The 17,615-nt window shown below is 20.1% G+C and overlaps 1 protein-coding gene across 19 annotated transcripts in view; it reads right to left on the bottom strand.

Annotated features, from left to right (window-relative positions):
- The window catches only part of LOC100865924 (RNA-binding protein 1), a 33,693-nt gene that overhangs the window by 15,300 nt on the left and 778 nt on the right, over positions 1–17,615 (bottom strand). For 9 of the 19 annotated variants that reach the window (XR_015294513.1, XR_015294510.1, XR_015294512.1 and 6 more), the window contains 4 exons: positions 17,381–17,595; positions 17,162–17,254; positions 16,598–16,645; positions 16,416–16,463 (listed from right to left, as the gene is read on the bottom strand). Coding sequence is in view for 12 of the 19 variants with exons in the window: in XM_003695663.4 (XP_003695711.1) it covers positions 16,416–16,463; positions 16,598–16,645; positions 17,162–17,254; positions 17,381–17,595 (404 nt within the window). In the remaining 7 variants the exon portion in view is untranslated. The remainder of the gene's footprint in view (positions 1–16,415; positions 16,464–16,597; positions 16,646–17,161; positions 17,255–17,380; positions 17,596–17,615) is intronic. The other 10 variants (XR_015294514.1, XR_015294511.1, XM_086915444.1 and 7 more) reach the window with 3 other exon arrangements.

Below are 17,615 nucleotides of genomic sequence, written 5' to 3' on the forward strand. Positions count from 1 at the left end.
CACCTATATCGAAAATTGTAAAAAATGACTCGAGGATGTTTTATTAATAAAAATAATAATTATCATAAAAAAATGAATTCTCATTCACATTTAAAACTTGATGACAAAGAACTTTTAAACTTAAATACAATTTTACATACAATAATTATAAATAATATATCTTATTATAGTACATATAAAAAATTTTACCGCTTGGAAAAAGACAGATATTCAGTAATAGATACAATCTTAACATTTCATTTTTAATAATATGATCAAAATATAAGTTAATAATATATCAAAATATTACTTATTATAAAAGAAAAAAGAAAAAAGAAAAAAAAAAGAAAAAAGGAAACATAAAAATTTGTTAAATCATATACATCGTATGCACAATAGCATAATTGCTGCATGAAACAAAATAACTGTATGAAATCTTATTGCAAAAAAACAAATTTTATTAGATTTTAAAAATTATTTTTTAAATTATTTTAAAAATTATTTTTAATTATTTTTAAAATTATTTTCTTTCAAAATTATATTATATATATAGTTTTATATATATAATTATATTATATAGTTTCTCATCAATATATCTACTCTTATAACAAATCTAATACTTTTTGAAAAATTTCATTAATTTTTTTAAAATATTATTTATGTTACTTGTATGCTTTTACCATTATTCATCAATCATTATTAAATTTTTTTCTTATCTGACATAAAAAATAAAGAAATTTAACGACATTAAAAATTAAAAAAATCTTATAAAATAGTATATATATATATATATATATATATATATATATGTATTTTTATTTTTATCTGATACATTAATAATGTTTAATAATAATATAATGTTTAATAAAAATATAAATAATATAATATAATTGAAAATTTATAAATATAAATAATATAAATAAATAATATAATTGAAAATTTATCAACAAAAGTCAGCAATATAACAAAGCTATATTTATCAAAAATAAAACTAATTGTTTTTTTATACTATCATATTTAAGTTGCTAATTAAAACTTTATGTTGAAAAATAAATTTTTAAAAAATTATTAATTTTTTATTTATAATTTTTTTTTAGTTATATTTTAAAATGATTGTCCTTATAAAAAAAAACAATTTTTACCTGAAAACTTTTTTATAGTTTGTGAATTAACACATTAAAATCGGAAAATAGCCAAATTTTCAAGAATTGATTTCATTCTCTGTGATTTTGGATAACAAAAAAAAAATTATATAATATATGTCTATATAAATATTATATATTTTCAAAGTTCCATAATTTTTTAAATTTTCAAGTTGAGGATTCTTTCTTGTAAATCATATCCATCATCTTCATTGGAATAATTAAAAATGTTACTTCTTTGTTTGTCTTTTTCTGTCTAGAATCAACTAATTTAACTGATATGAATAGTATTCCTATCATACATTAAATAATAGTTAAATAGTAGTTTTACTGTCAATATTTAGCAAATATTAAATCAAGTTTTTTGAAATGTTCTGATTTTAAAATTTTAGATTTTAAAAGTTTCAAATTTAAATATTTCTTGAACGAAATAGAAATTCTTGCATTCTCTGATTCTTTGAAATATTCCTATAGATTCTTTTAAAATCATGTCTTAATTCATTTTAGTTTTCTCAATATTATTATTTTATGGCGAAAAATATTTCGATTAAAAGTTGAATGATGTCAAAGATATTATTAATATTTTGGTATTAATTCCTTTATGAATGAATGCATAAAATCATATGAAATTTAATTTTGTTTTTCTTTTTTAAAGAAATTATATTTTTTAATATATCAATTGATACAATTTATCAATTGATATATCAATTGATTCAACATTCTCTATAAAAAAACATTATGGCTAAAAATTATTAATTTAGCGTATAAAGAATGTCTAAAATATAAAAACATCATTAATAAGTTATAATAAATAATAAAACAAAGATAATAAAAGTAATAAAACTAAAAATTTGTAAAGTAATTGCAAACATTTTCTTTGCAATAACATTATGTTACAATTCTATTAAAGATAATGAATTATTAAAGATATTAACCATTTATGGAACATAAATTCGTTTCAGTACTGTATTTTTATAATATATAAATTTTTTAATATGTATCAAAAAAAGTGTTGAATTTTAATAATTTTTAATAAAATTTTTTTTATTGACAAAAAATTATATCTATTTACATTTAATTTAGGAATAATAAATAAGTTAATTAATTAATATTCATTATCAAATTTATTTATCATTCAAAATAAGTAACAAAAAAAAATATAAAATGATAAATGTAAAACTTTTCTAACAAATAAATGATAAATAATACATATATATATATATATATATATATATATATATATATATATATATATAAAATAAAAAAATAAATTATAATTATATATATACATTATATTAAATTATAAAACAATTCATTAAATAAATAAAGTTAGTCTTTCAAAGATCAAAATTCAACTTTTGAAATATGTTCTAAATCATTTCTGAGTATTTTTCCTTTACAGTATTTTGATATCTTTCCTTAGCACTAAACTAATAAAAATTCTTGACAGATTTGCACATATGAAATTTATTATAAATAAAAATTCATTGAAAAATAATCTATACAAAGATCTATACAATGATCGTCGGATACAATATATAATATAATATAATATATCATCGTATCTATTATTCTACTAAGAAAAATTCTTCAAATTTTTAAACTTGGAACTAGTATTGCACAAAGATTTATAATGTTGTTTGCATGTTTATCTTAAATCTTATCAAGAATAAATTCACATTTCACAGGATCACGTTGCATTCTAGTCAGACAGATGTCTTAAAAAATATTTAATTCCAAATATTATTTAAATACTATTTATAAAAAACGTAAATAAATGATATTTTCTAATAACATTCTAAACTCTTTATTTGAGGCTTAATTAGTAACAGTGTCTGATAATAATGTGGAAGAAAACCTTATAAATAATCTAATAAATAACAAATAAGTAAGGAAATCATAAATCTCGCGATCACTTATTGCTTGCAAATATTCTAATTTTAAACAGTTTTATTTTAACACTAATCCTACCGATAATTCTTGTATACCTATTTCTATCACGCTCGATCAAACTGACTGATGCTTAAAAAAGTTATATTTTTATGATTTAACGTAAATAATGGTTAATTTATTATTGAATTATATAAAATGAATTTTCATAAAATTTCGTCCAAATTTATTTTTATATAATTTCAATTATAAACTTAAAAAACCAAAATTTTATTTTTCCCATATAATATATCTTCTGAAAAATTAGTTTTCAATGTATCTAATTAATAAACCAGATTTTACAGTATACATATCTAAAATTATTTATATAAAAAATAAAATTTAACTTTCATTTATATAAAAATATATCTTATTCAGCTTCATTTTTTACAAATTATTTGTATTATTAAATGTACACAATTATTTATATACAATTATTTATATTATCAAATGTACATTTGCCGCATATGTATTTTTCGGATCTCGAAGATTTTCGTAGTTTTGTAACCTTTACAATATTGACAATTACTTGACAAATTTTTCATATGTACCAATCTGAACTTGTTGAATTCAATGAGTGTTAATATATGGTTTTCTTGATACACAGCGCCGAGCTCTGTAGTTAATTAGAATAAAAATTCCTGCCTTGAAATATTTTCACCCATTGTTTCTTTATACAAAACCCAGACATTTATTCCAATTAAGTTTAAAATGTTAAAAAATATTTGAAAAGGTCACCTACAAGATTTTGACTTCACGCTATATTTATCATTTCATCCGCCATGTCTACTACAACTTGCATTATTATAAAAGCTAATCGTTTCTGGTATTCTTTGTTACATTTTTCTTTTTTTATTGATTTATACTTAGCACAAGCACTTTTTTTATTAATTTACTTTTATACATTGTAAGAGAAATATGATTTAATCTACATCAGTTTCACTTTCAGATGTTAACAATAATCTTTTTCTTTTTTGCTCTGGACATGAATGCTTATTTATAATATTCTCCTCTTTATTATCGCTGTCTAATTCCAATTCGCTTATTATAAATAGCTCTTCATCTGTTTCCATATTGTTCTCAATTAAGGAAATTTCTTGTTCATCGCACACTGAATAATTTTCTTCTATGTCCATTATTTTTTCTAATAACTCCATAATTTTGGAACAACTTGACATTTTTATGATAAATATTCACCACAGAATATCACAAAATATATGGAATACAAAATTCATGTCAAAGTTTTACTGCTTTATTTTTTTTTTTTTTCAAAAACTGCATATGAAACGCTTTGCGATGCTTTCTTCTTGAGCTTGTACTCTCTGTTATTATTTATTATTATTTTTTATTATTTATTATTACTACTTTCAATTGTTATCTGATCTTAAATCAGAAATAATTTGTCCTTAAAACACATTTTATGAAAATCTATAGAAATAATTATTTATTTGTTAAAAATAGAAAAAAATATTATTTCAAACAATTATTAATGTTACGATATTATGACTAAAAAACATGAATTTTCGGTTATTTTTATTCATTTCAAAAAATATGATGATCATATTAATGTTATTAATTAAGTATTTATATTAATTATATTATATAATATTATTAATTAAGTAATTATATTAATAATTAAGTATATTAGTTAAGTAATTCTAATAAAATATTAAATATAAAATATAAGATATTAATAATTATTAAATCCCTTTTTTGTTCAATTTCACTAAAAATTTGTATATATATTAAATATATATTTCATAAAATCAATAAAAATCAATATAAGAACAATTTATAAAAATTAAAATAAAGCTAATATAAAAATATATGTACGTATTAATATTCTAAAATGATTCTTAAGATAATTCTTAAGATAATTTCAAATAATTTTATTTTTCAGAAACTTTTATTACGACTTTGTTAGTGAATTATTAACTAAAAACATTAGCTAATCATACACTAATTGAACCGTAATAATAACGTTAAAATACGTGCCAAATTCGAACAAACAGATTTAAGCTACATATATCGATAATAAGAAATTTAAAAAAAATATATGAACCAAATTTATAGAAAAACAAGTTAAAAAATTTTGCTATATATTTAAAATCAATATTTACCGATAGAGAGTCGTCAATACTTATTATAATATTGTCCGCTTAAATATTATATTTTTTTTTCCACTTGAATGTCGTAAAATTATCCCTACTAATTTCTAGAAATTATTTCTAGAAATTCATGTAACCATCCTAGATGAAGTATTTAACACTTCATCTCAGACTCAAAACGGTAACAAAAAAAAATTTACTTATTCACTTATTATTGTTTTTCATTCTCACCTTCAATGCACTTAACAAATGAACAAAGAACAATTTTTAAAATATTTATTTTATATATTATTTTATTTCTATATTATTTTTCTGAATAAATATCGTAACATGTATCTGAACTTGCGATTCTTAAACGAACAATATTATATAAATATAAATTATATAATTTATAATTTTAAAATTATAGCAAATAAAGCCCGAAATTTATTAAAAAAAAATTAATCAAATAAGCTCTTATGATTTCATAAAAAAAAATGGAAAAATCCTGAAAGATTACTACGCAAAATAATTTTTACCTTATTAGATTCATTATCATCTCGTAAAATATTATTTTAGATTATCACATGAAAATGTATAAAATTTTTTTACACAAATCTGGAAAAAATCATAACAGTAAATCAATCTTTTTCCTCCTTTCTTACTAAAATTCTCAAAAAAATTATAAAGACTTCAAATAATTATTATAAGAAAAAAATCTTTAATTCCAAATCGTCAATTTAATTTTCGAAAAAGATACAATATAATTAAAGAAGAATAATGAAATAAAACATTAACAGTTTTAGAATAAAAACGATATTGCATAGCAATTTTTTTAAATATCAAAAAAATGTTTGAACTGACATTAAAGTCTCTAGTATTTATAATAACATCTAATGTATTAGATAATTTCTATTTTCTATTCGCATAGACAAACATAACAATAATATTTTAAATCACAAAAAAAACAATAGAAAATCTACACATATATATCAGTACTAAGAGATTGGATGAATAGTAAAAAAATTGAAGTTAAGACATCAAAATATAATCATACATAAAATATTCATACTTAGAAGAAAATTTCAAAACAATATATGTAATATATTGTATATATTATATATGTAATATATATATTGCATAGTAAAAAATTCCACAAATAAAACATATCAAATACTTAAATCTTATACATTTAATAGATATACATATATATATATATACAATAGTACATTTAAACAGACTAAATTGGAAATATCATATAACAAAAAATTCAATATAAAAATTTCATTTATTGATTATCAAATAGATACTCCAAATTCGATATATAAAACAAATTCTTTCTATATAAAGTAATTATCCATAATATGGCATCTATATTTGACATCCAATTATGATATACTATATGATAAAGTCAAATATTAAAAAAATGGGACGCATATAATTAATTTATCTCAAATAAATAATGCAATCTGATATGTTCGAGATGATAATATTATGAAAGATTTAAAAGAAAGAGCTCGCCCAAAAACTACAATGAGAGATTAAAAAATCACATGAATCTAATTTTACATCTTGAATAGTCTAGAATCAATTCCTAAAAGATTAAAGAAAAAACATCTTAGATCTTGAAATGGATATATATAAAACAATAAAAATTAAATAAATGCTAATTATGAAATTAGCACAATTATGAAAAAAGCTGCATGATGTACTAATAAAATTAATCATATTTACAATCATATTTTTAGATATATATATCACGTAATTTCTACAAATTCAATTAAAAATGAATTAAAGAGAGAAAATAAGTATGAGACAACAAAGGAATATATATTAAAATAATTAACGGTTGGTACCAAATTTCTTCGACAAATTCATGCCGAAATTGTGATGAATTTCAAATGAAACATCTTATTTCTAAATGGTATTGATAACGATGAATCTATAAGTAAAAATGCAGTCATTTAAATGTAATATTATATTATAGCAATACTATATTTATTTATTATCTTGTTTTTTGCAAATATAAAAGAATATATTAAAAAAAAGTATTGAAGAAAAGTATGTTAAATATAACAAATATTTCTTTATTGAAAAAAATATATCTAATATAATTATAAAATTAATATAATTATATAATTATAATATAATTATTAGTGAAACTAATTAGTAAGTATTCGCAGACAAATTTATTTAAAATCAATAATGATAATATAAAAAAATAATTATAAAACTTATCTAAGAAATAAATGATTAATATGTATTTCGAATAAAAAAATAAATGCCTATATTAAATAAAAAAATAATTCAGCGAATAAATAATAAAAATAAAATTAAATAACTAAATAAAATCACTCACCGAAAATTCAACTCGAATTTTAAAATGTGCCACTGCATCATTTTTTCCTAGATATCCTTTCTGAACATTAACTATTCTAATATAAAATATTCTAATATTTTTCCTGAGCATTAAATTAATTGACAAATTTGTGCATAACATTAAACTGATTATAGATAAAATATCACAATATTAAAAAATAATATATGCAAAGACAATTTATCATAAGAACAAGGATATTTACTATTCAGTTTAGCACGTTTACCACTATTTGATTATCATTTATCTTCGAAAAAAATTGAATTTAATTTTTTTTAATTTTCCGCATTGTTACACTTTAAACATGTGTTTAAGTTTTAACTTTGTGTTCGTGACTACAAAGCTAGATAGGTAATAGAATAGTAATGAATATATGGATGGCTAAAGTCTATAACCGAAATTGGATAAGTGAAAAGATGAAAAAATATTATTTTATTTTGATAATGAATAATTTTATAATATTATTATAAAATTTTAGTATTAATAAGTGTGATAAATGCAACTATACGAAACTACCGTCACTCATAATAACTCATAATAAGTGATTGTATCCGATAATTAAATTATGATGAAATTTTTATAAATTCTAGATGCATACCAAAGTTGATTAATATTCATGGAAATGGTATTTCTCTATAATGAATTTGGGACATTCATGAGATATTGTAGTCAATGATACCATGAATCAGTTTCCATCTTTCAGTTTCCGTATTTGTAAAATAAAAAATCTAAAATAAATTTTTCAAAAACTTAAGTTGAATGACGTATAAAATTAAAATATTATGAATATAATATAAATCTCGTAAAAAATGTGATAATGCTGGAGAATATCATCCCTAGATACAGAGTAATTACATTTCATACTGAAAAAAATTAAAGAAAATATTGAATAATATTTAATAAAATCTTAAAAAATATTTAATTTCAAATGTAACGTAATAAAACATTACCATCAAAAATAGCATTATTATTTTGTAGCATTTTTCCTTTGTTTTATGCCTAAGAAAATACCTAATAATAGAAAAAGATTTACAAAAAACATACAAAAAAATCTTCCTCGAATAGATAAATCATGAATATAATAAATCTGAAATTATATTAAAAAAAAAGTTTTAATTTCGATTGTAATATTATATTATTAAATAATTTTACTACTTATTTTACTGCTTAAAAATTATTTTCTGTTAATAAACATTTATAGGATACGAGATTTAATATAATTCAACTAATAAATTATAAACAGTTTTTAGCTTTCTATCGTTTGTATATTTCCATGGCATTATCAAATCTTTCAATTTCCATAATTTTTGGATATATGTCTATTAATTTATTCAACTGGTGAGTATGATCAAATTGAAAACTCAAAGATTTATAATATAATATTATTGAAACATGTAAACGATTAAAAAAAATTATTAATTGAATTATATTAAATCACATTTCTATTAAATTAATGTAGTACATAGATGATTTTTGAAAATATTTTTTAAAAATTTTTCAAAAATAGTAATCAATTTTACTTATATTCTAAATTTTTACTTAACTATAAGTCAACATCTATTGAATAAATTTATTTTGTAACTAAAAATTGAATTATATTATTATATTATTTATTTTATAAAATTGATTTCATCATACATACATCTAAAAAATAAAAATTAATCCCTTTGCGCTCCACCCACTCTAAGGCACCACTCAATGTAATGCGATAGAGATGATTCTCCGGCACCACTTGGATTGATGCAACAATTCGAACGGCGACAATATTTATTTATGTTTGATTTTTTTTAAATATCGCTTCACGAATAGATTCCTAAGCTCTTTAAATATAATCTTATAAAATGAGAATTAGAATAATGTACTATCAAATGATTAGATAAATGATTAGATTTTTTTATTTAAAATTAGATCGTGATCGCGGATAGAACTACATATTCAACGTTAGTCTAAATTTGACAGTCGTGGCGATAGAAATATTATTTTTTTTTATAAGCATGGAATACTGTAATGAAATTAGTTCAAGTAGAGATGATTTTTATTAAATAATAAAATTATTTCTAATCATTAAGAAATTGACAATAGAAAGAAGGAAAATAGTGATAAAAATAGAGATATAGTAAAAGAAGATAAAAAATAAGAATAAAAGATAATAAATGAGAGTATATTATTAAGATTGTAAGGTTTGTAACGATATTTTATTATGATATTTGCTTTTACAAACCGAGGATACTTCTTAGTAATTACTTTATTATTAAAATATCACATAACATAGATTTTTTATATTCAACAATTTAATATTCAATAAATTATCTTTCTTTATATATAAAGATAGATAAAATAATAAAATATAAAAGTTTTATACGTTAATTTGTGTGTGAAATCATTTTAAGTTAGCTAAGAAATTTATCGACGGACACAAGAAATCGTCTGGAGTTGTTGGTTCGCCCGAGCGAAAAAGGCCGGAATGCAAAGGGTTAAAAATATTTAATTCATATTCCATTTCTATATTTAAACTAATTTTTTCATAAAAGAATTACTAATCAATTATTCGTTAGAGATATAAAAAAATAATTTAGCCTAATTCAAATACATACTAAATAGAGTTAATATTATAAATTAAAAATAAATATATATTAAAAATTAAAAATAATAATTATAAATTAAATAGATTAATTAAAATTTTTTATTTCATAACGAAAAATTAAAATATTATAAAATATTTTTTAATTTGATAAAAAATTAAGATTATTTTAATATTTTTTTAATAAAATTAAAATTCAAATTTAAAGTTAAAATTCAAAGTAAATAATTGTGAAAATAATTGTGTGAAATTTATGATTTGTCTATTCGAACATTTCCTCCTACGGAAATATTTCCCTATTATTATCAGACACTAGTCTTTATTAAGTCTAAAATAAAGAATTTAAGATGAAAACAATGCGAAGATATTATGGAAAAATTTAAAAAACATTTAAAATAAATATTCTTTTAAAATACTTCAGTCTGGCTGAAATACAACATGATTCTGAACCCAGGAATGATAGTTTTTAAAGCAGTTTCAATTAACGGCAATCAAAATCATCTTTTTTGAAATTTATGGCAAATTCGTACAAATTAGAATAGTACATATTTTTGTACATTCATCTTAAACTTAGTTCAAAATTCTTCTTAGGCTTGGAAATCATTACTCAGGAAGCTGATTTGAGATGTCTTTGGTTACAATATATTTCATGTATTTCTCAAATATTATGAAGGAATTTTTTTGTGGATATTAATCTTTTGTATTTTGTTAAAATTTCATTTTGTTTTAATATAATTAGATAAACACAGTTATATATTTTGTCATTATAATACAATGATTTGTGTTATTATAATAGATAGTGATTTCGTAATCACGTATATCGCACATATCAATATAATCCAATATTTACCATTAAGATGGGAAAACATATTTCATTCAACATATTCTTTTCACCTTTTCATCTAATTCGGCTATCACTCATTCAACTACAGATTTCAATCCACTCGTACATCCATTGATTTCATTACCTATCCAGCTTCGCGGTCACAAAAACAAAGATTTAAACAGAAATATTTAATATTAAAGTGTAACAATGCGAAAGAAAAATTAATAAAAATAAATTTAATTGTCTTAACAAATTACAAGTAATCAGCTGATCAATGTTGATGATCGAAAAGAGTAGAAATTGAACTGAATGGTAAATACGTTGATTTGATAATGCATTATTTTCGTTTAATTTTTTGATGTTTTATCTTTAATCAGTTTAGTGTTACACGTAAATCTGTCAAAAATTAGTTTAATATTTAAAAAAAAATCAGAGTATTTATTATTTAGATACTATTAGCATTTAGAAAAAATAACTAAGAAGAGATGATATAGTAACACATTTCAAAGCTCGAGTTGAATTTTCAATAAATAACTAACTTTATCTATTTAATCGCAGAATTGTTTTCTTATTTAATATAATTATTTATTTTTTTATTCGAAAAATATATTATTTATAATTAATTTCTTCGAGTTTTTTATAGTAAATTTTATAATCGTTTTCTTATAATTTTTTATCGTTTCTGTATTTTGCATTACTGATTTTAAATAGCAATTGAAATTCAATTTATTCATCCTCCTATACGAATAATAATTAATTTATTTATTATTCATCATTGTTCATAAATAAGATATAATTCAATATAATTTTTTTCAAGAAAAAAATATTTATTATATTCAATATATTTTCTTCGAAAAATGTTTGCTTGTTCGAGTTCGAGTAACATATACCCGTGATTAAACTCGCGACTTTATTAAATTTCGCTTATTTAAAAAAAAATCAATGTAATAAAAAAAAAAATTGCTTGAAATTATTTCAGAAATCACCTATTAATCAGTGTTCCTTTATTTTTAAGATATGTATATATATAAATACACACACACACACACACACACACACACACACACACACACACACACACACACACACACACACACACACACACACACACACACACACGCACGCACGCACGCACGCACGCACACACACATATATACTAGAGATATATGTATACATCTATAGATATATCTACAGATATATATTACTGAAAAGAAGACACAAATAAAAGGGATCCTTCGCTAAAATTCCCAATTCCCACTTTAGATGTTTTATTGACAATCCTGACATCACACATTACATAGAACCATAATTTAAATATTAATATTCAAAATCGTAAAAATTATTTTCATTTATGAAATTACATTAGAATAATCATTTAAAATTGGAAACTGAAAATATTTTCGAAACTATTAATTATTTATATATATTTGATATATAATTAATATATTTATATTCGTACACATATAATTATCTTAATTATTTTGAATATGAAATTACATTTATAAATTAAACTATTGTTACAAATCATAATTAATCTACATATATTATAAAAAATAAAAAAAATTATATTATTATATTATTTTATATAAATTTATATCATATTGATATAGTAGAATATTCTGGATCCTATGCCTATGTTAATATATTGAGATTTAGATAGATCGTCGTTTTGATAGACTTTATCTTATCTTTGTTAATCAAATTAATATGACAAATATACTAGAAATAAAAATGTGTATGAAAATAAACATTTACTTCTATATTAACCAATCAGATGTGCATTCTTTTCGAGACTTCTTCTCAACAATATATAGAGTGTTTATAAAAATGTGATATATATTTGGATGGGAGATTTTAGACATATATTCGATTCTTAATTAATGAATTATAAGCATTTTAAGTTATATATTATATTAATGAATTATAAGCATATTAAGTTATATATTAGAATGAAAAGGCGAAATTTCAATACATGACAGTATTGTATTATAATGTCATTTGCTCCTCTATAAAAGTAAATGCACTGATATTCTTTTATATATTTACATACTTTATATTATATTATATACTTATATATTCTTTTATATATTTATATATTATTTTATATATTTATATATATGAAATAACTATTTCAAATGAATTTCAATGTAATGTAATATGATGTACATATTATGTAATTCCTTATTTAATAAAAACCTCAAATAAATTTTAATAAATTCCAGAATATTAACACATATACCACTTTATTTAAATCTATAACTAAATCATTTTATGATACAAACATTTTATTTAAATCTATAGCTGAATTGTTATATGACACTTAATCTTCCTTCTTATCAAAATCTATAGAAGCAAATCAAAATATACTCCCATAAAATTTTAGATTAGAAAGATTGAATGTGTTTTTTTATATACAAAGTTGCTTATTCTCACATATATAAAAAAGACATTAATGATATTTGAATCATTACTAAACAGAAAAAAATAATAATCAAATTTTAATATCTATATTTTATGTGTTTTATAACTATATAAACATTGTATTTTTCTTTTTCATGTTACTATTGTATATTAGTAATATTTTTTTTATTCACTACATTAATTTCTTTGAATAAAATTATTTTGATTATTATTTATTATCAACTTAATTTTATATGAAAATTATTTAAACTTTATTTTAAATAAGTATTCAAATATGTATTACTTCATCATTTAATTTCGTGGCACACAATGTGTTATTGAAATAGAGTTACTAACAATTGAATGCTGATCATAGATATTAGAAAAAAAGATTTGATAGAAAGAAAAAAGGGAATAATAATATCTGAAATCGAATCTTGTATTTATGTATATTAAATACAAATTGTTAAAATGTGTTACTTTGTTCTGGTTTTAATTCATTCGTAACATTTGTGTAGCATATATTAAAAATAAAAGCGTAAAAAAAAATTAATGAATTTATAATATTCATTTTGAGCATATTTTTAAAAAACAATTGTAATATATACGCATTTTTTATGGATATGTAATATTAATGTGTAATATTGATTCATTTTATTGATATCTAAATTAACTATTATTTTTCTTTTCATAAGAATAAGAAATATTGAGTGCAAGTGAAATAAAAATAAAGATTTGTTAATGATTTGATTGGCTTATATTTAATAATCTGAAATTTAAATCGATTCAATTATTGATAATCAATATTTCAGATTTTCTTGTACATATAAAAATAATTTAAAAAATGCGTATAAAAATATATTCAACTTTTCTAATTCAAAATCCAAATATATTTACTTCTATGGATTTCGACAAATTTAATGAAATACATTTGTCGATTGATTTATTTTAAATAAAATTTTGTGTAATCATTATATAACTCCGATATATCGTAGAATTTATTATAATTTATCCGAGGTAAGTTTCTGTTAAATAACAAGTTACATAGATTTCAATTTACATAATTAAAATATTTTAAATAAAAATATTGTATGGTTATATTATACGATATTTATATTATTTATATTTATATTATATATATTTATATTATATATTATACTGAAATTCATTTAAAATTGTCATTTGTATATAAAAAAATATCAGTGTATTTATTTTTATTGAGGGCTTCGCTACGCAAGCATTGCAACATTGCAATATGGTACTGTCATGCATTCAGCTGAGTTTTCTCGCTTTTTCACCATCTTTTTATTTTATTTAATACAAACTTAAAATGCTTATGATTATATTAAGTTAATTAAGCGTTATCGAATATATGTGTATATGAATTTTTTTTATCATTTTAATGTCTAGAATCTAAAGGTATCCCATATTTTTATAAATATTGTATATCATATACAATCGAACTCTAATCAATATAGAACTATAATATAATAATCATAAAATAGCTTTGAAAAATCAATATGAATCAAAACTGATATCATTTGATTCAATATGATTCATAAAAAGCATATCATTTTGGTTTCTATAATAACTGTCAAGGATTGAAACCGATATCATAACTATTTTGTATTTTTAGATTCTGCTTCACAAATAGTATAATTGCATTAAATTTTAATTATCATAATCAATATCAATAAGATAACCGCTTATATCATAATAAAATAGTTAAAAAAATCTATAAAAAAGTAATCTTTTGACAAATTTATTATCTATATTTTATATAAAATATATCTAATTCAATTAAACTAATTGTAAGTCAAGCCTAAGCAATTGCGAATCGCATGCGACTTCTCTACCCTCTTCCGAATCCTTCTATCACATTCCTGTGGGGGACTAGAGAATCTATATTATATATTTATTATATATATTATATATTTATATGAAAAATATGGAAAGAGAATATAAATTATCAATCGTGGACATATAATTTAATAAGAATTGAAACAATGATAAGAAAAAATTTATTTAGGCTAATTTAAGCTATTTATAAATTAATAATTTTAATACTAAAATTTTTTATATGATGAAATACTAATTAAATTCAATATATTTATTCAATATTTAAATAAAGTTAAAAAAAATTTTTAAAATAATCAAATATTTATTAAATAATTTTTTATATCTTATATTTTTTATTATTATCAAAGTTTTTTATTTAAAGTATTAAATAATCAATAGTGATTAAGTTCCAATACAAAATTAATTTAATTATATAGTAAGCATTAAAAATAAATTATTATAAACTATTATTATAAACATCAAAAAATTATTACATTTGTTTGTATTTTTTACTAAAACTAATTTTTATGCATTAAACAAACTTTCTAATTAATAATTAATTATCAAATTTCAAATTTTGTTTTTTTTTTTTTCTATTGTTTCAATTTATTTTTTCGTCTTATTATTATTCTTATATTTATTGTTCTGTTTTCTTTAATTTATAATATTACATATTATCATAAACAGGATTTATTTTTCATTTATAAAATATTGAAGATAGAAGACATGAATTGGTATTTAATTTTTCAAATGTAGAAAATAGGAGGAAATCAACATTATTCAATTTTCAAATTTTGAAACTTAAAATAATAACTCATACATAAAATAATAACTCATATTTCTATCAAACCATTATTGAGTAAATAATAATCATTATATTTATTTGATTTTATTTTTATATATTATTATAAATGTAATATTTTACATATATTCTAAAAATGTGCAATAATTGAAGTTTGGTCCTTTTTGCAGTTATATTGTTGATAATATATTAATTATTGCTGATCTTAATTGTTTAATATATTAAATAATATATTAAAAATAATAATATATAATACATTTATAAATGTTTAATATATTTCTACGAAAATTATAATATATTTTATAAATATATTTTATAAATTTTTTATATATTGTGATTGTTTGTGTAAAATTACAATATTTACAAATACCTACTTATAATTTGTAGATTGACAGTTCTTGGTAAGGTTCTGAAAATTCCATAAAATTATAAAATAAAAAGAATAAGAAATACCTGGAATATCGGCATATTGGTGATCTGCGTGGACTTCTTGAACAGGACCTAAAAAAAGGAAGAAAAACTGTTGTATGTTTCAAACTGTTCATATGTTCTTGATCGCCATGTTTCACTTTGATTTCTTTCTTTTGTTTACTTGCACCTGAAAATTGCAATTAATAAAGCTAGAAAAATCTTACCTTGGATAACGACCCAATGATCTCCTTCTGGGACTGCGAGATCTGGACCTATAAGTTTGTCAAAAAAATATATATAGTATATAAATCCTATTATTCATTAAGCATATTCACAAAGAAATTACAATGAGGAAAATAATTGAATTATAAAAGCTATTTCTGTTATAACCAAAACTGTCCTGATATTTTTTCATGCAATATAATTAATTATCCTTTGGCGAACTTCATAAATTTTCAAATTTTATACAAAAATTTTTGTTTTAATATTATTTAATATATTTTAATTAGCATTATTTTAATTCATCAAATTTATTATATATGTATGAATAGCCAAAAGAGCAAAAAAATTAAATTGTAAATGTAATATATTTTATTTGCATTTTTATATAAAATAATTTTTTAAAATTATTCAAATTCTTTTTGTGTATAAAAAAATTCATTAAAACTCGTGCATTGTTTCTTAACATCTTATTTAATAACTGCACTATAATACCTACTTGACAAAACACTTAAACATCTGCAGCAGTTCAAATATAAAATATAGATAGAATAACATTAAAATCTTACCTAGAATATCTTGGACCTGGTCTTCGTCCACCACCTCCACGTCTACTTCTTCCTGACGACATTTCTACTCTCACTCTAGTTCCACAACAGCGTCTATAAAAATACAATTATATTATTAAAATTCATAATTGTTATTACTTTATTAATTATTTTATAAATATATATTAATAATTATTATTATATATTAATAATTAATAATTATTATCATTTAACACTTACGTTCCATCTAATCCTCTAACTGCATCTTCTGCATCTCGTGGATCTTCAAATTCTACAAAAGCAAATCCTGGTGGATTTCTAGCAACCCACACATTTCTAAGCGGACCATATTTACTAAATGCACTTTCAATTTCATGTTTACTAGCACTGTTTCCTAAATTACCGACGTAAACTTTACATGAAAGATCCCATTCACGATAACGTGACATTTTCGTCTGTAAATAACAAATAACAT

This window comes from Apis florea, unplaced genomic scaffold, assembly GCF_048593485.1.
Source record: "Apis florea isolate Af1SG1 unplaced genomic scaffold, ASM4859348v1 contig_3785_pilon, whole genome shotgun sequence".
NCBI classification, from domain to species: Eukaryota; Metazoa; Arthropoda; class Insecta; order Hymenoptera; family Apidae; genus Apis; species Apis florea.